The following is a 20,239-nucleotide window of genomic DNA, read 5'->3' on the forward strand; positions in this document are numbered from 1 at the left end:
TGCTCTCTAGGGGAGGGCCTTGTGAGAATAGCGGGGGTCTACAGAGGATGGCGACGTACAGAAAGCAAGGACCCTGTGTCCTGGCAAAACACTGCCTGCCCTTGAACCTGACCCCAAAGGGTCCTGGGTTCGAAGCCTCTCCACAGGCAGTGGGCCCCCTAAGCCCTCTCCCCAGGACATCCGGGTTCTGGGTGAGCAGCTACCCGGCGGGAGACACGGGCCACCATACCCCGGGACCAGACCTGGCTGACCCTCTGTCTCGCGCCCCCAGGGAGGACCTGCCCTACAAGCCCCGCTCCCGGACGGAGGGGAAAGCGAGGGTCCTGTCCTGCCCGTGCACTCGGCTCCCCCAACGGAGAAGCCCGCCCAGGGCACCGGGCCCCCCAAGCCATCCTTAGTCCCAGCGCCCCCCGGGAGGCCTGGCCTGAGCCCTCTCCGGCCCCGGGCCCCGCGCCCCGCGCCCCGCGCCCCGCGCTCCCCGGGGCGGGCCGTGCTGGCCCCCGCCGCTGGCCTCGGAGCGCCCGGCGTCAGGCAGAGGCGGGGTGGGGCGCGGTTAAAAGGCGCCGAGGTGGGGGCCCCGCTGACTGCGGCTCAGACACCGCCGCTCGCCCTGCCGCCGCGAGGGCGCCGCGCGCAGAGTCGCAGGTAAGCGGGCTGGGTGGGGGCACCGCGGGGGAGCCCCCCGCCCCCAGAGGGGTGTGTGCAGCTGTCGCCCTGGCTGGCGACCACTCCGGCGGGCCCCTTGGCCTCCCAGTGGGTGCCCGCGAGTTGCCGGGGAGACCTTATCAGCCCGATCCGCATCCCGCGGCCCCTGCGAGCCGAGGAAGCAGGACGGACGGGTTTGGCTTTTACTCCAGAGTCCCCTCGGCCTGCACAACAGGTTTATGGCTGCATCACACGTGCGTCCGAGGGGCGGGCTGGGACCGGTGCCCCTTCCCCCGGTTCCTTTGCTGCGTTTGGGCTTGTCTTCGTGTTGGCGGGACTGACGAAGGCCCATTCAGATCTGGGGGACAGGAAAGCCAGGAGGCTCATGGCCAGACCTTAGGTCCCAGGCAGGACTGACCCTTATGACTGTGTGATGTGCGCCCCAGAAACTTGTGAAAAGCAGGTGACAATTACGGGACAGCAGTAATTGTCATTGGTGACACAGTTCAGTTAAAAGGTGGAGGCACTGGAAGGTACTTCCTGTCAGGTGAAGAGCAGTCAGTCCAGTGTCACTGTCATTGCTGCCTTTTGACTGGGCTGGCCCCCTTCCTGGACAGCAGGACCCTGGCCGAGGTGAGTGCGGTGGGAATGCAGCTTTTGGACCAGGAGGGGCTGGGGATGCGGCCCCTGCAGGGACATGGGCCCAGCGCCTCCCTGCCCCCTGGGTGGAACCTCGCTGTGCATTTAGGGCTTGCTTGAATTTAGGCACACACCCTGGTTCTCTTCCTCGGTGGACTTTATGCCATACAAGTGTCTTCTCGCCTCCGTTCTAACAGATCTAACTAGTGTTCTGGAAGAAAATGTCCTGACCCAGTGCAGCTCCCTTAGAATGCAGGATGCTGCTCAGAACTGCCCCTGGGAGAGCTTTGTCTGTTGTTTGGATTTGGCTGCCATTTTGGGGACGTTGTTTGAACTATGCCAAGGAGAGCAGAGGGGGCTAGGAGCCAGAATATCAACACTCCAGCCTGTAACTTAGGGGGGAGGGGGTCCAAAACCCAAAAGATCCTTATTCACCCAATTGCCTCACTGGTGGTTTTATTATAAAACAAAATCTGCTCCCAGATTGTTCTCTTTTTCTTACATTTTTTTTTCTGCTGAATTTTAAGAGCATTGGAAAGGAGCACAACTATAGTGGGAGACAGAAAATTCTAACCTGCAAATCCTCACTCACCATGTAGCTTTGACACAGTCTGATTAGTCCAGGAGCTGTGAGTGGTTTGTACTCATTAGCAAAAATGTTAAGTACAATAAAATAAAATTGTGGAAGATTAATGTTCTATCCAAGCTCGATGGTCCATGAGGCCATGACCCCTCCCATGGCAGCATTGTCATATGTGAAGGTTTCTGTTTTAATTGTTTGATCAATTAAAATGGATGGGTCCCCAAAAGGCCTTTTTTGTTTTATTCCCAAGGTCACTTTACTCTGTTTGGACTTAAATGTTTGGGAAGCACACAGGTTAACTTGAATGAACAGAGACTGCTTAAATAGAAAAAAAAAAAAAATGTTTAACTCTTTGAGTTCTTAAATGAATTAAGAAATACATGTAATTCTATGAACTGTTCATTTTTATATTTAGACCCCAAACACAAAAACATTTTCATTTTTATTGAATTAATTTTGAAGAAGTATATAAATTCTAAATCCATTTTGTCACTGGCCATTAGTTTGAAAGGACAGTTGATAAAGTTTTGAGTCATTAAACTTAAAAACCATGTATCAGCTTGTCACTTGGATGATTTAAAATTTCATGAGACAAAGTATAGATTCTTCTGGATTAAGAAGAGAATTTGAGATTTTTTTAGACTGCGTACTAATTTGGGGGGGGGATAAGGAAGCATATCCAATTCTCAAACTCCTTTTTTTTTTTTTTTTAAATGCTCAGGGAATGAACTTGAGGTTTTGGTTGGTGGTAGTATCATTATTTTGGTAAAGACAAAGAAACTATACTAAAGATTTTATTTTTATTATTTTATTGCGAATTCAAACTACAGAACATCAGTGAATTGGTAGTGTCCAGACTTTCCTCATAACAATTCTGAGGATGAAGAGAAACTACCCACAAATGTCATGCAGTAGACATGTGGGAGGAGTTAAAGGAATATGGCCACATCAACTATGTTTCCTCACCTACATCCAGAAGCTGCATAAAGATTCATACTCATGTCCATTACATTGGCTTCTAGGCAATCTCATGACGTAGAAGAAGAAAACTTGAGCTCTGAGGAGGAACCTTGCCCTGCTTCTTCTCGTGTGACAGGCTCTCAGGAGGCCTGGGAGTCAGGCTCACTTGTGTCATCACTGCCTTTATCAATTCAGACTTCTCAGCTCTCCAAACGAAGGTGGAAATCGTGAGAAATGTGTTCCGTTCTAAGTCTATCCGATATTTGCTGAATGACTTGAAAGGGTCATCCAAAGAGGATAGAAGTATCCAAAAGACCTTTGCACCTCATGGTGTGTGCTGAGGTTAACACAGCATGGCTTTAGTTTTGGTTCTGTCAGTAGTGAAACTAAAATGCCATTATTAAGCAAACTAGTTATGATTAAATTCTTAAATAAGAGATTTTGAAACAATCAATAAATTCCATTACTGAAGCAAGCAGAATGCTAATAGATTTAAATTCTTTGAATTGTAAAAGGGAAGAACAGTCTGTCTTCATAATACCATGCATATCATCAGAAGTAAGGTCAATGGTTTACTTGTTTTCAGAGGTAAATATTTGGAACTGGAGCTTTAGAAGTGAGCGTGCACTGTGGATGGTTAGATATACCACAAACCTGAATACAATTCACCTTTGTTTGTCTGAGTGGGACCACACTCTCATACATTGAAGACCATAGAATCTAATCATATCTCCATTCTTTCCTTAAAAGAGAGCCGAAAGGGGCCAGTTAAATCTCTCTGGGTTACAGAGAGAGGGTTAATATTTTACTTTTTCCTGAAAAAGCTGCTCCCAGTGGCTTCCGCCAGCCTGCCTGAAGCCTAAAAGGAAAGAGGTATTTTGTTCATTGATACCAATGGCAAAGGGTCCCAAAAAGAAAAGTTTGGAAAGCAGTTCTCAAAAAGTACTGGGCCTTCAAATGTCCTCTAGCCACACTGTTCATGACAGCTCACCCAGGCTGTGTGTTTACAGGGGAGAGGCTGAGGGCCGGCGGTAATGTGCCTCTCCTCCCCCAGCCAGGGTGCGCCTCACCCACCGAGGGGTCAGATGAGCAGGGGCAAGTGCAACCAGGGCCTCCTTTCAGATCTGCTGAGTCTTCTGCCCTCTCTCAGCCACAAGGCCTTACCTGTGACTGCAGCATTGTGTCAGGAAGTTTGGGGCGGGCCGTGCCCCTGGGTCTCTCCCCTAATACTTGTGAGAGGAGCTCTCCTCCTGCTCTTAGCCTGCACTGGGAGCATGGTGTGCTGGACGGATGCCCTGGCTTCTTGGGAAGCCCCTCAGCAACAACAGAGACTAAACAAAAGAATGGAAAGGGAAACTTTCACTGTAGAAAACGCTGGTGCTTGTTCACCAAGTGCTCTTCCTGAGGAGCAAGGAGGGCAACAGAGCGATGGAGGCTGTGAACAGCCTTTCCTGTCCAGTCATTCCCATCATGTGATAGTAATAGGGCTTGGTTGATCCTGTAGGAAGGTACTGCCAGTTAGGTGATTTGTTTTAGCCCAATTAATTGTCTGTGTGACCAGGAGATTAGACACACATACTGTGGTTTAACCACTCACTTTTTTTAGTGCTCTAGACATCTCATTTTTTCCTTCCTTTAAAAGTGCAGGTAAATTGCTGACTCAAACTCAAAAATAGTTGTATAATAGATTATTTTCTGTTCAGCTTTACTTCTTTGAGAGCGTGTGATTTGGGAACCAGAGGAGTAAAAAAAGAAATAAAGCTATTGCTGTCACTATTGCTCCTGTTTTTCAAGAAGGAGACACTCCAAGGAGTAGGGATCAAGGATCCTACTTCTTGGACCATATTCTTGTGAGGAAATCGTGACCTCCTGACCTCAACCCCTGGCCTTAACCTTTCCAAATTCATCCATTCAGCTTGATTGGTTTGCTTCCTAGTAGGGCAGGTAATAGGTGACACAAGGGGTGCCATTGTTCACGCAGGTGATAGAGAACTCAGACGCAGATAGCCTTTTCTCTTTTATAACTACAGGGGAGTTTAAATTCTGTGCACTTTCGAGGTCTTGAGAAAATGTGAACTACTCTTTGGTAAATCAAATATTTGCTGATTGGGTGCTTGGCTAACTAAACCTCAGGGGGAAATGCTTCCTAGTTAATTAGAAAACATCTCATTTTATAAACAAACAGGACTGACCTCTTAGGGGAACATCTGTTGTAGAATATATTGAAACATCAAGATATATATTTCTTCACTTCCCTACCACCCATCACATCCTGAAAGACTTCCAGAATAGAACAGCAAGAACTAGGAAAATGTATTATAATGACTTCCATGGGAGACTAAAAATTAATTGTACTAATTTATATTGTCTAAAATTAGTCTTTTAAATCAAAAGTTAATTTAATGTGGGCAGTGACATCTCTTAGGCCATGAGGTAAGTGGTATGTGAAGGCAGGGTTTAATTGTAGAACCTGAAATCACCCTCCCCGGTGAACCCTCTGCATTATCCGGCCGTGCTCACTCAGCCTCTGACTGAGTGTTTTAAGAACAAGAAGCCATAGCTTCAAAGAGTTTGTGTCTAAAGAGTTGAACCTATTTCATTTTTCTCAGCTTTTTCTTTAAAAAAAAAAAATCCTATCTCTTGGCTATTGTAAATAATGCTTCAATGAACATGGGAAGGCATATATTTTTTTAAATTGGATTTCTTCAGATAAATACTTTTAAGTGGAATTGCTGAGTCATAAGGTAGTTCTATTTTTATTTTTATTTTTTGGTTAATCCTCACCTGGGGGTGTTTTTTCCATTGATTTTTAGAGAGAGTGGAAGGTGGGGAGAGAGAAAGAGAGACTGATGTGAGAAAGACACATTGATCAGTTGCCTCCTGCATATGTCCTGACCCAGGCCAGCATCGGGCCTGCAACCCAGGTACATGCCCTTTACCGGGAATCAAACTCACACCCTTGGGTCTGTGGGCTAATGCTCTAACCACTGAGAAAACTGGCCAAGGTAAGGTATTTCTATTTTTAACTTATAAGAGCCAAGGTATGGAAAAAACTTAAGTGTCTATTGACAGATGAACAAATAAAGGAAAAAAAATATATATATATATATATATATATATATATATATATATATATATATATATATATATATATGTTATATTTGTGCACTGGGAGTGGATGTCCCATAGCCCAGTCTGCACTCTCTCCAATCTAAAACCCCTTGAGGGATGTCTGACTGCCCACCAGGATCAGGTCTAAATGGGCAGTCGGACATCCCTCTCACAATCCAAGACTGCTGGCTCCCAACCACTCACCTGCCTGCCTGATGGCCCTAACCACTTCTTGCCATGAGGTAAGTGGTATGCCAGCTTGATCACCCCCTAACCACTCCACTGCCAGCCTGATTGATGCCTATTTCCCTGCCCACCCTATTGCCCTTAATTGCCCTCCCCTGCCAACCTGGTCACCCCTAACTTCCCTCCCCTGAAGGCCTAGTTGCTCCCAACTTCCCTCCCCTGCCAGACTGGTCGCCTCTAATTGCCCTCTCCTATAGGCCTGGTTGCCCCCAACTGCCCTCCCCTACAGGTCTGGTCCCCTCCAACTGCCCTCCCCTGCTGGCCTGATCACTCACAACTACCAGTCATCTTGTGTCCACATGGAGGCAGCCATCTTTGACCACATGGGGGTAGCCATCTTGTGTATTGGAGTGACAGTCGATTTGCATATTACTCTTTTATTAGATAGGATATTTCATTTTTTCTCAGCCATAAAAAAAATAAAATCTTACCATTTGCAGCAACATGAATGGACCTAGAGGATATTTATGCTAAGTGAAGTCAGACAGAGAAAGACAAATTCATATGATTTCATTTATATATGGAATCTAAAGAACAAAACAACAAAATAAATGAACAAACAAGACGGAAATAGATTCATAGATACAGAGATCAGACTGATGGTTGCCAGAGCAGGGAGTGGTTGAGGGGGTTACTGAAATAGGTGAAGGGGATTAAGAGGTAACAAACTTCCAGTTATAAAATAAATGCCAGAATGATGTAATGTACAACATAAGGATGTATAATACCAGATGGGTACTAGACTTACTGAGAGGATCACTTTTTAAATTATATAAATGTTTAACCACTATGCTATCCACCTAAAACTAATATGAAATAATATTGAATGTCAACTGTAATTGAAAAAGAAAAGAAAAAATCCTGGCTTTCCGTTCATTCTATCTTGGATTCAATTCTTAGTCTTAGATCCTCCTGTTGCCTTGTGACTGAGAGCTGTGCTCCAGCTAAACTGCTCCAGCTCCTCAGTGTCCACTCCCAAGAGTGTTTTTCCAGGCTTTGCCACCTGGCCACACTCCAGCAGGTCATCAGCCTGCCAGTGTCTTTCTTTTCTTTTTCTTTTTTTATGTACAAAACACTTCTCTTCAATCAACAAGCAACTTCTGGAACATACTGCAAATCTCATTGTCAATATGCACTATGTTGGAAGCATCCACCACCATACAAACTTCACCTTGGACTTGGTCATGTAGCCATATACCTTGTAGTCTTCTGCAGTGTTTCCCAAACTTTTGACATATGTGTACCCCTTCTATAATTTTCCTACCACTGAGTACCCCTCGTACAGTGCATATCCCCACCAAACTCCAGTGCAACGCATACCCCCACCATGCTTAGCTGCGCCTAATTCTATGTTCTCATGAGTACGAGGGGTACGCGTACCACACTTTGGGAAACACTGCTCTATGGGGTACAGCAAGCCCAGGTAGAGCTCCCTTTTAAAAGAAAAAATCCTGGCTTTCTGTTCATTCTATCTTGGATTCAATTCTTAGTCCTAGATCCTCCTGTTGCCTTGTGACTGAGAGCTGTGCTCCAGCTAAACTGCTCCAGCTCCTCAGTGTCCACCAGGGCCTTCCCCATTGCAGAGATATTCTCATCCACCACATCCAGGGATGTGTACCATGTAGAATTTCAGCTCATTCTCCATGTTGACACTCTTTGGCTACCACCACCATGCACACTGCCATCTTGGGAGTCCCCCTGTCAGTGTCTTTCTTGATGTGATATGAACAAACACAACCCTTCAGGTGTGGGCTCCCAGAGAGCAAGCATGTTAATCTCTTCTAGCCTAACCTTGAGTTTCTTCTAGGAAGCCTTGTTATAGCAGGGGTCCTCAAACTTTTTAAAGTGGGGGCCAGATCACGGTCCCTCAGAGAGCTGGAGGGCCGGACTATATGAACTACTAATTCCTACTGTAACACCTCGGCTGCGCTCACTGCCCAAAAAACCTGGCGGGCCGGATCAGACTCCTCTGCGGGCTGCATGTGGCCCGCGGGCCATAGTTTGAAGACCCCTGTATGGCATGAATATCCTGCTTATAAGGCTATTCCTTCTGAGGGATAAAATATTCCTTAAATAAAATGTTAGGGTATGGTTATTAAATGAACTATGGAAAGACAGTTAACTTGCTGATGACATGAGAGGTGTCTGTAAACATCATTTTGACATTAACACACACTATGTCTGTGCCACTGCCATTATCATGGTGACTGCCAGCAAACTCATGGCAGGCGGGGAAGTTAGCCTGGGAAGAATCCTGACTGCAGTTCAAGAAAGTCTAAGATAGGTTGGCAGAAGGACTTTGATGACTCCCTCCTCCTCTAAAGGGTATAAAAAACTGTAAGGGTGGGTTTTTCTGAGGAGAGAGCCTTTCACTTTCAGAAGACTCTCAAAGTGTTCATTATTCATCACTTTATTTTCAAGGAAGTTGCTGACCAACTTTTTAGTTTTGTGTGGTATGTGGAAGACGTCTGCTTGAATTGTATCAAAAGTTTCTGCAAGAAGTCCTTTTCTCCCGGGACATTAAATCAGGGAGCTAAGAAGGAGTGAGGCTCGTTGTTGCAGTGGCATGAGTCCTTCACCACAACTGTTGGTGTGGTGGTACCTGCTGGGAAGGGAAGGCCATCATCAGCCTGCTTAGCACAAGGAAGAACAAGTGAGCACCTTTTAGGAAGTTACGGTTCTCTTTTAGAAGAGGCCAGCCTTAGGTTTTCTAAGAACCCCTGATAATGGCATGATATTCAGGATAGAAATAAATATAAATATATTGTGTAAGTTAACCAATATTTATTTTCTTACTTTCTCTTCCTAGTCTGTATGGTAAACCAGATTATTTCATTCCAATGAATAATATTTTTTCTTGGATAAACCATTTAATCACTATAACCTTCTATGGACCCTCTGTGCACTCTGGGCAATTAGAAACACAGTGATTTCATGGGAACTGGGGAAGGAAATTTAATTACCTGAGTTCCTGTATTCATGTTAAACAGTGACCTATTATATAATCTAAAGTCAGTTGAATGAAGATGACATTAAATCCCCTTGAAAGTTATCTCTGGTAAAATAAATAAATAAATAAATAAATAAATAAATAAATAAATACCTTTGAATGTCTTTAGGCTGGGCATTCCTCCCCAGAACACCTCCTACCAGCAGTTTAGGGGTTGAAATTATAACTATCACAACACACTTTAAGCAAAAATTGCTTCAGTCTGTAATATAACTACTATTGTATACCTTCAAAGGAACTTTCTGTTAATTCCCCTTTGTCTGTTTAGGAATAAACCAATACAATGGATTGGGGCACCCTGCACACTTTCATCGGAGGTGTGAACAAACACTCCACCAGCATCGGGAAGGTGTGGATCACTGTCATCTTCATCTTTCGTGTCATGATCCTCGTGGTGGCTGCTCAGGAAGTGTGGGGTGATGAACAGGAAGACTTTGTCTGCAACACTCTGCAACCGGGATGCAAAAATGTATGCTATGATCACTTTTTCCCAGTGTCCCACATCCGGCTGTGGGCCCTGCAACTCATCTTTGTCTCCACCCCTGCCCTACTTGTGGCGATGCACGTTGCCTACTACCGGCAGGAGGCCGCCCGCAAATTCAGACGAGGAGAGAAGAGAAATGAATTCAAAGACTTGGAAGACATTAAAAAGCAGAAGGTTCGGATCGAGGGAGCCCTGTGGTGGACGTACACCAGCAGCATATTTTTCCGAATCATCTTCGAAGCTTCCTTTATGTATGTGTTTTACTTTCTCTACAATGGGTACCACCTGCCCTGGGTGCTGAAATGTGGGATTGATCCTTGCCCCAACCTTGTTGACTGCTTCATTTCTAGACCTACGGAGAAAACCGTGTTCACCATTTTTATGATCTCTGCCTCGGTGATTTGCATGCTACTCAATGTGGCTGAGTTGTGCTACCTGCTGCTGAAAGTGTGTTTCAGGAAATCAAAAAGAGCCCAGACACAAAGAAACCACCCCAGTCATGCCCTAAAGGAGAGTAAGCAAAATGAAATGAATGAGCTGATTTCAGATAGTGGTCAAAATGCAACCACTGGTTTTCCAAGTTAGACATTTCAAAGTGCTATGTAGCCAGCTGCTAACAAAACTAGTATCTTCTCCTAAGGACCCTCTCTCTAGGCTAGAGACTGTGTTTATAAATGGCTCTCATAATGCATAGGTACCTGAATTAATGTTTTATAGAATAATTGTGCCGTTAATATGCAACATGATTACATATGTCGTCCATCTCTAAAAACTAAGACAGGTTGATAACCATGCCTTGAAGCTTCTTTCACATGTCTGTTTTACGTGGGCCATCTGACATAGTGGGTATTTCCTGAAACTTTAAGACTGTAACTTTTGTTAATAATGTTAATCTAGAAATGGATAATTTTAATAGTAAAAGGTATTTTTATAGGATTAAGTGTTTTAGTACTGACTTTGAATTTATATATTTTTATAATGACTAGTCTTCTTTACCTGGAAAAACATATGATGATAGTTTTAGAATTATACATTAAGTATTTAAATTTTGAACTTACTGTATCTTGTTGTAAATCATATTTTGCATTGTTTATCGACAAGTTTATAAACTAGCACGATGCTCTAGAAAGTGTTCATTGTACAATATATTTTTACAGCTTTGTGAATGTTGATAGAGCTATATGGAGGTCGAAAGCTTTTTAAAACTAGTCCATTTGCAGTAGTTGTGAATTGCTCCCCTCAATAAAGTTGAGCTCCACTGCTTAAGCCTTCCTATGCATTCTGGGTTTCTGTTCGGGGCACCATGATGTCAACCCCAGTGGTTTGGTGAATGGATTGGGACACTCTTGCTGGGGTAGCTGCTGGTTCAGTGGGTAGAGTTACCCTGAAGTTCACTGGGGACTCACAGCAAATGAGCAGATACCAAGTTCAGCAGCCCACTCAGTCCTCCACTGGGAGAGGAGTTTGCAGCTTTAGCACATGGAGGATGTCCTCTGAGTCAGTGCAATCTTGATAGGGAAGAGGTCGGGGAAGTTTTCAGGTGCTCAGCATCAACCTCACAAAGCTTGCCTCAACAGACTCATTACCTGAGTCCTTCAATCCATGATGACTGAGAAAAAGATCCACAGCTTTAAGGCCATAGATGGGGAAACGTTCCTCCTAAGGATTTCCTCGTTGAACACAGATGCCTTTTGTGTGGGTGTCAGTGAGTCAATCACAGACTGGTCATTCTGGAGTAATAATACACACATGCAACCTACATAGTTAGCTTACACAATGCATAGGTACACCTAATGGATAATGAATATACTTGAGGGCCTGACAGCCCCAGATTCTATAACACTAAAAAATCTAGTCAGCACTGGTAATTCCCAATTGTCCTATAATGTTATTGTTTTAAATAGCTGTTTGAATGGGTATAAAATGAAGCCCATGTATAGGAAGGGGGGGAGATATCAAGGCAGATAAAACAGCTTTGGTAGCAGGCCCAATCTGAATGGAAAAGGGACTTCTTTTCCACCTTGCTCTTGGGATTCCTGGAACCCTCATGACTGTCCCACTGGTCCCTTCTCTCTGCTCTTTAACCTGCCTAAACACACCTTTACTCTAGAGCTCCCACTGCACCATCCCTTCAAGGTCTGAGAGTATGGCACACTTGCTGCCAGCACTCTCTATCCACCTGCTTCTCATCACTGTTCCCATTGAAAACAAGCCATTATCAGCATAATGATGCTCTGAGCACAAGCCTAATGACTTCTTTTCCCATCCAAGTACTAACCAGACCCGACTCTGCTTAGCTTCCGAGATCAGACAAGATTGGGCACGTTCAGGGTGGTATGGCCTTAGACTAATGACTTCTTTTCAGCTGTCACAATTCTTTTTTAATCCTCACCTGAGGCTATGTTTATTGATTTTGAGAGAGGAAGGGGGAAATGAGAAAGGAGAGAGAGAGAGAGAGAGAGAGAGAGAGAGAGAGAGAGAGAGAGAGAGAGAGAGAGAGAGAGATATTGCCTCTGGGAACCCAGGTATGTGCCTGATCAGAAACCAAGCCCACAACCTTTGTTATACCGGACCAACTGAGCCATTTGGCCAGGGTTCAGTTGTTATAATTTTAAAACTCTTTGGGATCCTTTTCTAGATTCCAAGACACTGCCCAACTTAACCTTGGATCTCCACCTTCAACTTGGGCTCCTGCATTGTCTTCTCTCTCTCTCCCAGTCCCTTGCATGAAGACATTTTCTTCCCTCACCCAACACTCTTCCTGATGAGATATCATCTCCACTTTATGAATGTGAACACTGAGGGTTGGAGAGGTTAGGTAACTTGCCAAAGGCCCATACCTAATAAGTAGCAGAGCCAAGGTTCAAACCAGGTCCAGTTGTCTCAAAGTCAGTGGCTTAACTACTGTATCACACTGACTCCCACAGCTTGACTGCACATGTAATGTGTACCATTCAGAAATCTCATGCACCTATTATCCAGCTCTAGCAAGCATCTTTTTATGCCTATCTGCCTTTCCCACCTCACCTGCCCATCGCCAAGTCTGGATTATCTAATGCAAATTCTAGACATTTCATCTGCAAATATTTCAGTATGAGTCCTCTTCAAGTCTAGACTACTTTTTAAAACAAAACACAATGCCACTATCCCACAAAAAAAATCCAGTCAGTGTTTATAATTCTCCTATTGTCCTATAAATGCTCCTTTAAAAAATTAAACTTGTTATTATGATATAGTTATAGATTCATATCCTAATATATAAAAACCCTGGGTCCATCACATCCACAATGACTGGGAGGCTCAGCCAACCGGAAGTCAGTCCTGCAGTCAGAGCTGGGTTGCCATAGTGACCCAGCACTGACTGCTATGGCTGTAGGCACAGTGACCCAGCACTGACTGCTGAGGGGACTGCAAATCAGGCCCAGAGAGAGGCCTGAAGAGAGAACAGGATCTGATTCATAGCCTCTGTGGCAGCTGTTGATCAGCACTTGCCTCTCTCTTTCTTTCCACTCCGGGTCAGCAGCCATGCTTCCATTTCTCTCAGGCCTCCACCAAGGCTGCTGATCAGCCCACCTTTCTGATGAGGCCCCATTGATAGGCCCAAAGATGCTGACTGGTATAAAAACTGACCAATCAGAATCAAATCTGGGTCAACTGTGAGGAGCCAATGGCTGCTTAGGAGGCAAAGCTTTTGACACTGACTGTTATAGAAACCGACCAATCAGAATCAAATTGGTCAGTGGCGGGCCTTTGGGGATGAGCTCAGGCCAGCAGGGGTGGGCCGTTGGAAGAACCAGGCCTCCAGGGGAGGGTAGTTGTGGGCCACCAGGATGGCAGGCGAGGGCAGGTGGAGGCAATCAGGCTGGCAGGGGAGCAATTAGTGTTAATCAGGCCAGCAGGGCAGCGGTTAGGGGGGATCAGGCTGGCAGGCAGAAATGTTTAGGGGCAATCAGGCTGGCAGGCAAGTGGTCAGGAACCAGCAATTCTGGATTGTGAGAGGGATGTCTGACTGCTGGTTTAGGCCTGATCCTTGTGGACATCCCCTGAGGGGTTCCAGATTGGAGAGGGTGCAGGCTTGGCTGAGGGACCCCCCACCACAAGTGCACAAATTCCATGCACCGGGCCTCTAGTGTCAGTATAAGAAACAATACAGAGGTCCCAGGTGCTCTTTGCACAGTTTTCCTCAATAGTAACATCTTTTAAAACTATAGTACAAGATTTCAACTAGGATATCGACATTGATACAGTCAAGACACATTCCATCACCATAAGAACCCCTCATGCTGCACTTCCCTACTAACCATTCCCTCCTAACCCATCCCTGCCCACCACATACACACCTCCTCAACTCCTGGCAACCATTGGTCTACTCATCACTTCTATCATTTTATGGTTTGGATTTTCCCCCCTTCCTATACCAAAGGTTTATTTCTTTTTATTACTGAGTAACATTCATGATATGGGTGTATCACCATTTGTTTAACCATCCACACATTCAAAGACATGAGGCTATTTCTAGTTCAGGGCTTACACAAAAACATAAACATTCATTTACAGGTTCCTCTGTGAATACAAGTCTTCATTTCTCTGTGATAAATATTTAGGAATTCAATTGCTGGGCACGTTTTACTTTTTTTAAGAAACTGCCAAGCTGTTTTCCAAAATAGCTTGTCCCACCAGCATGTTTGAGGGACCCGTTTTTTCCTCATCCTTGCCAGCACTGGGTGTTGTCACTATTTTTTATTTTAGGTATTTTGCTAGATGTGTTTAATTTGCATCTCCCTAATGGCTAAAGAGGTTGAACATCTTTTCATATGTTTATTTGCCATCTCTATATCCTCTTCATGTCTTTTGCCTGTTTTCTAATTGGATTGTTTTTCTACTGTTGAGTTTTGAGAATACTTTATATACTAGTATTCTAGATACTAGTCCCTGGACAGAGATATTTGGTTTGTAAATTCCCTGCCCCCTTCACACACACACACTCTGTAGCTTTGTTTTTGTCATCATTTTAATAGGGTCATTTGCAGAGCAATTGTATTTCATTTTAATGAAGTCAAATTTATCAAATTTTTTTTATAAATTAAGGTTTTGGTATCAAGTCTAAGAATTCTTTGCCTAGCCCTAGGTCTTGAAGATTTTTCTCCTACATTTTTCCCCAAAAGCAGTATAGTTTTACACTTCAATCTGTGGTCTATTTTGTGTTTAATTTTGTAAAAGGCCTGAGACTTTTGAGGTTTATTTATTTATTTGGCCTGTTTAGCATCATTTGATAAAAATACTTTTTCCTCCAGTGAATTGCTTTTGCAACTTTTCCATAAATCAACTGGGCACATTTGTATGAGGCCATTTTAGGGTTCTCTGTTCCAATCCATTGAGCTGTGTGTCTATCCTTCCACCAACACTAAATAGCCTTGATTAAGGTACTATATAAGTCTTGAAATATGTTAAAGTGATCTCTCCCACTTTATTATTTTTATAAATTATTTAAGCTATTCTAATTCTTTTGCCTTTCCATATAAATTTAGAATAATTTTATCTATATTTACAAAAATATTGGTGGGTTTTAGATAAGAGTGGCATTAAACCTGTATATTAATTTGGGGAGAACTGACATCTTTATAATGTCAAGTCTCTTATCCATATACACAGAATGCCTATGTATTTATACCTTCTTTGATTTTCTTTATCAGCATTGTGAGATTTTAGTGTATAAGTCATAAAAGTTTTGTTAGATTTACTTCTAAGTATTTACTTTTCTCTGAGTGATTATAAGTAGCATTGTATTTTAATTCTATAAAATACACTGTCCACATATGCATTGCTAATATATGGACATAAATGTTATTTTGTTTGCTTATTTGCTTATGTCCTGTGATCTAGCTGAACTCACTTATTGGTTCTAGATTTTTGTAGATTCCTTAAGATTTTCTGCATAACAATCATATCATCTGCAAATAGGGATAGTTGTAGCTCTTCCTTTATTATCTATTCTTGCCATATTGCACTAGATAGAACTTCTAGCACTAAACTGTGTTAAATAGAAATAGTAAACACTGAATTCCTGATCTTATTTCCTATTTAAATGGAAAAGACTCAATCTTTCACCATTAAGTTTTTTTTGGATGCTCTTTATCAAGTTGAGAAAATTCTCCTTTCTTCCTGTTTTTCTGAGAGTTTTATCATGCATGGGTGTTGAATTTTATGGGGGGGGAAAAAGTTTAAAGTTAATGATATGATAATGTGACTTTTTTCATTAGCCCCTTAATATGATGGATTACACTGATTGGTTTTCAAATATAAAACCAACTTGCATTCCTGGAATAAACTTGGTCACAACATATATTATATATTTTATATATATTACTGAATTCCATTTCTTGATATTTTATTAAAGGATTTTTACATCTACATTCATGGGGATATTGGTCTGTAGATTTCCTTTTTTGTATTATCTTTGATTTGGGTATCAGGATAATACTAGAATCACGAAATGAATTCTGAAGTGCTCTTAACTCCTCTATTTTCTTTTCTTTTTTAATTAAATTTAGGGGAGAACACTAGTCAATAACATTATATAAATTTCAGGTGTACACTTTATGATAGAACATCTCAATACTTTATTGTGAACTCACCACTCAAAGTACAGTCTCCTCCTGTCACCATATCTTTTACCCTCTTTACCCTATTCATTCACTCCCCCCCCACACACACACATTCCCTTCCACTCTAGTAATCAACATTCTGTTGTTTGCATCTATGAGTGTGTTGTTTGTTTTTATTTTCTAGACTAGAAAATGTGAAATAGATGGTAATCTTTCTTTAAACATTTGAAAGAATCCCCCAGTGAAACTATTTGGGCCTATATATTCTTTGAGATTTATTTTTTACAAATTCAATGCCCTTAAGACTTATAGGACTATTGAAATTATCTATTTCATATTGGGTGAGTTATGGTAGATTGTATTTCTTGAGTAAGTGATCCATTTCATCTAAATTGCAAATTAGTGTAAGTTTTTAATATTTCCTTATTATCCTTTGAATGTCTACAGGGCCTTACTCCCCCCCCCCCTCTCTCTCTCTCTCTCTCTCTCTCTCTCTCTCTCTCTCTCTCTCTCTCTCTTTCTCTCTCTTTCTCTCCCTCTCTCTTTGCCTTTGTCAGTCTTCCTAGAAGTTCATCAATTTTATTAATTACTTCAGAGACCAGCTCTTGTTTCATCAATTTCCTCTCCTCTTCTTTTTCTGTTTTCAACTTAATTGATTTCTGATCTTACCTTATTATGTTCTTCCTTCTGTTTTCTTTAGGTTGATTTTTCACTTCTTTTTCAAGATTCTTGAAGTGGAAACTTAGATTATTGATTAAAGTCTTTTCCTCTTTTCTAATGTATGCATTCAGTGCTATACATTCCTATGTCAGCATGCCAGTAGCTATGTCCCACAAATTTTGATATGTTCTTTTTCTTACTTTCATTCAATCCAATGGTTTATTTAGAAGTGTGTTTTAGTTTCCAAGTGTTTGGAGATCTTCTTGCTATTTTTCTGTTATTGATTTCTTTTTTAAAACAAAATAAATCTTTATTATTGAAAATATTACATATGGGAGGGTGGGAGGGGGGCAAAAAAAATCAATAAAATATATTTTAAAAAAAAAAGAAAGAAAGAAAATATTACATATGTCTCCTTTTTCCTCCATTGACCCCTACTTTGATTTTATTGTGATCAGAGAACACACTCTTTATTATTTCAACTATTTTAAATTGTTCTTATGGCCCATGTCTTTTTATTCTGCTGTGTTGACTTCTGTGGCCTTACTAACCCTGGGGGAACTGGTCCTCCTGTGGCTAATTCCTGGAGGTAGCAAATGACTCATCCATGAGTACTCCTTTCATGTGCACAATAACCAATCCAAAACCCACACCCCCACCACTCCTTTACCAGGCTCTCATGGGGAGCCTGATACAATCTGCCATAACTCACCCAATATGAAATAGATAATTTCAATAGTCCTATAAGTCTTAAGGGCATTGAATTTGTAAAAAGGAAATCTCAAAGAACATTTAGGCCCAAATAGTTTCACTGGGGGATTCTTTCAAATGTTTAAAGAAAGATTACCATCTATTTCACATTTTCTATTCTAGAAAATACAAATCTCACATTCTGGGCCACTATTCACCTGCCCTAATCATCCCAAGGCCGGGTACCAGACTACTTGCTAAAATATTTCAAGCTAGCCAATGGAAACCTCTTTACCCTGTCTTGCCTTGCCTTTTCCAGACACAATATAGAGTTTTGCCCACATTTTCCTCTCACTCCTTCTGCCTATTGACTAACCCAGGTGCTTCCCTGTGTGACCCAGTCTGGTATGCTGTACCTCCTTCTAGAGAACTATGAATAAAAACATCTTCCTTCATGACAATCATGTCCACATTTGTCTCTCTTACTCTACCTGATTAAAACAAATCCTACGTACATTTTTTAATAGCTCAGAATATGGTCTATTTTGGTATAAGTTCCATGGGTACTTGAAAAGAATATATATTCTGTTGTCAAAAATGTCAATTAGATCCTGTTGGTTGATGGTTGCTGACTTTGTTTTATTGCTTATTTTCTGACTAGTTGTTAGGTCCATTGTTGAGTGAGAGGTGTTTAGGTATCCAACTACAATTGTGAATATGTCTATTTCTCCTTCCAGTTCTATCTTTGCATCACTTAGTTGTGTTCTTTAGTGCATACATATTTTGGATTACTATGTCTTCTTTTTATCATAATGATATGATGCCCTTATGTCTGGTGGTTTTCTTTGCTCTAAAGTCTACTTTATCTGATATCAATATAGCGATTACTGCTTTCCTTTTATTAATGTTTGCCTGCATTTTCCACCCTTTTGCTTATAACTTATGTCATTATATTTGAAGTTAATTTCTTGTAGACAGTATATGTGGGTCATGTTTTATAACCCATTCTGTCAATCCAGTTTTTTGTTTGGTATATTTGGACTCTTTATATCCCTTAAGGCTTGAGTCTGCCATTTTACTTTTTGTTTCCTGTTTATGTCTGCTTTTTATTTCTATTTTCTTTTTCCTGCCTTCATAAGGTTTGCTTAAATATTTTTTATAATACCATTTTTATGCATCTAGAATTTTTGTGTTTATCTAATGTTAACTTTTCTAGTGTTTTCTCCAGATATTACATTATATATGCACAACTTATTGTCTGCTAATATTCTCATCTTACCAATTTGGATGAAATATAAAAATTTTACCTCTCTTTACATTTCTTTATTCTCTTCTATTTAGAATTGTCTTAAATATTTCTTCTATGTACATTTAGAACCACATCAGTGTTATTTTTGTTTCAACTGTCATACATAATTTAGAAAACTCAAGAAAATAAGAAAAGCCTGTATTTTTGCTTACCATTATTTTCCTTCCTTCCTTTTTCCCTTCATTCCTTCCTTCCTTCCAAAGTACCTTTTCTGACCATTTATTTTCCTGCATGTAATTGGTCTCCACTGACACCACAGGGTAAGGAGGCCTTGTTACCATCCAGTGGGGTGAAAGCCCCAGCTTTATCTTTACCTTCTCTGCCATCACCTCATGATAACCTCACTAAGGCATGTCACCAATGGTCACTGGTGCCAATTTAACGCCAACAAGAATCACCAATTTGGGGTGCAGTGAAGAAGAAAACTTTCTTCAGTGTAAAACAGCTCAGTTGTGGTACAGCACAGCTTCAGGACAACTCTGGGGCCAGGCCCCTCTCAGGCTACATGAGTCCACTCTACTACTTGATGAACTGCTCTGCTCCATACTTTGCATTGTGCTGGTCTGCTCCACTGCAGGATGGTCTGCTTCACTCTGCTCTGCTCCACTCTGCACCAGTCTGACCCAGTCTGCTTCACTCTGCTCTGGTAGAAAGGGAAAGTGCTCTACCCAAGCCAGAGGGGAGCTGGCTTATATGGACAGAAATCCCCCCTAAGAAACTCTCATGCACTGCTGGTAAAAATGCAGACTGGTGCAGCCACTGTGGAAAACAGTATGACATTTCCTCAAATAATTAAAAATGGAATTTCTATTTGACCCAGTAATCCCACTTCTAGAAATATAGCCCAAGAAATCAGAAACACCAATCAGAAAGGACATATGTACCCTTTGCTCATAGCTGCACAATTTACAATAGCCAAGATTTGGAAACAGCCTAACGGTCCATCAGCAGATGAGTGGATTAAAAAATTTGACATTGAATTGGGTCTCAAAAGAACTGTTGCCTCAGAAAGAAACTCACTACAGACTGATTCATTTGCCCTTCAGCATAACCATTATTACTTGCCTTATTTTTGACTCTTATAAGTATATTTCCAGTAGGACATGATCTAGGGGAAATGGTGAACAACATAGACTGATGAACAAGAACAGACCCAGAGATAAGGAGGTCAGACTGTTGGACCTCAGAGGGAAGGTGCGGATAAAAGGGAGAGATCAACCAAAGGACTTATGTGCATACGTATGAACCTAATCAGTGGTCAAGGACAATAGGGGGTTGGGGGCATGAGTGAGGAGGG

The 20,239-nt window shown here is 42.0% G+C and overlaps 1 protein-coding gene across 4 annotated transcripts; it reads left to right on the plus strand.

Moving 5' to 3' along the window:
* The first annotated feature begins 530 nt into the window (after positions 1-530).
* On the plus strand, positions 531-10,944 carry GJB6 (gap junction protein beta 6). 4 transcript variants are annotated; one of them, XM_084878219.1, is made up of 2 exons: positions 531-645; positions 9,463-10,944. In XM_084878219.1, the coding sequence occupies exon 2, from the start codon at positions 9,478-9,480 to the stop codon at positions 10,261-10,263; it is 786 nt and encodes a 261-aa protein (XP_084734345.1). In that variant the 5' UTR covers positions 531-645; positions 9,463-9,477; the 3' UTR covers positions 10,264-10,944. The 4 variants fall into 4 exon arrangements, with proteins under 4 accessions (XP_084734345.1, XP_084734346.1, XP_084734347.1 ...); XM_084878220.1 differs by lacking the exon at positions 531-645 and adding an exon at positions 1,159-1,278; XM_084878221.1 differs by lacking the exon at positions 531-645 and adding an exon at positions 3,027-3,045.
* The last annotated feature ends 9,295 nt before the right edge of the window (positions 10,945-20,239 follow it).

This window comes from Pipistrellus hanaki (genome assembly GCF_964339955.1).
Source record: "Pipistrellus hanaki genome assembly, chromosome: 3".
Classification (NCBI taxonomy): domain Eukaryota; kingdom Metazoa; phylum Chordata; class Mammalia; order Chiroptera; family Vespertilionidae; genus Pipistrellus; species Pipistrellus hanaki.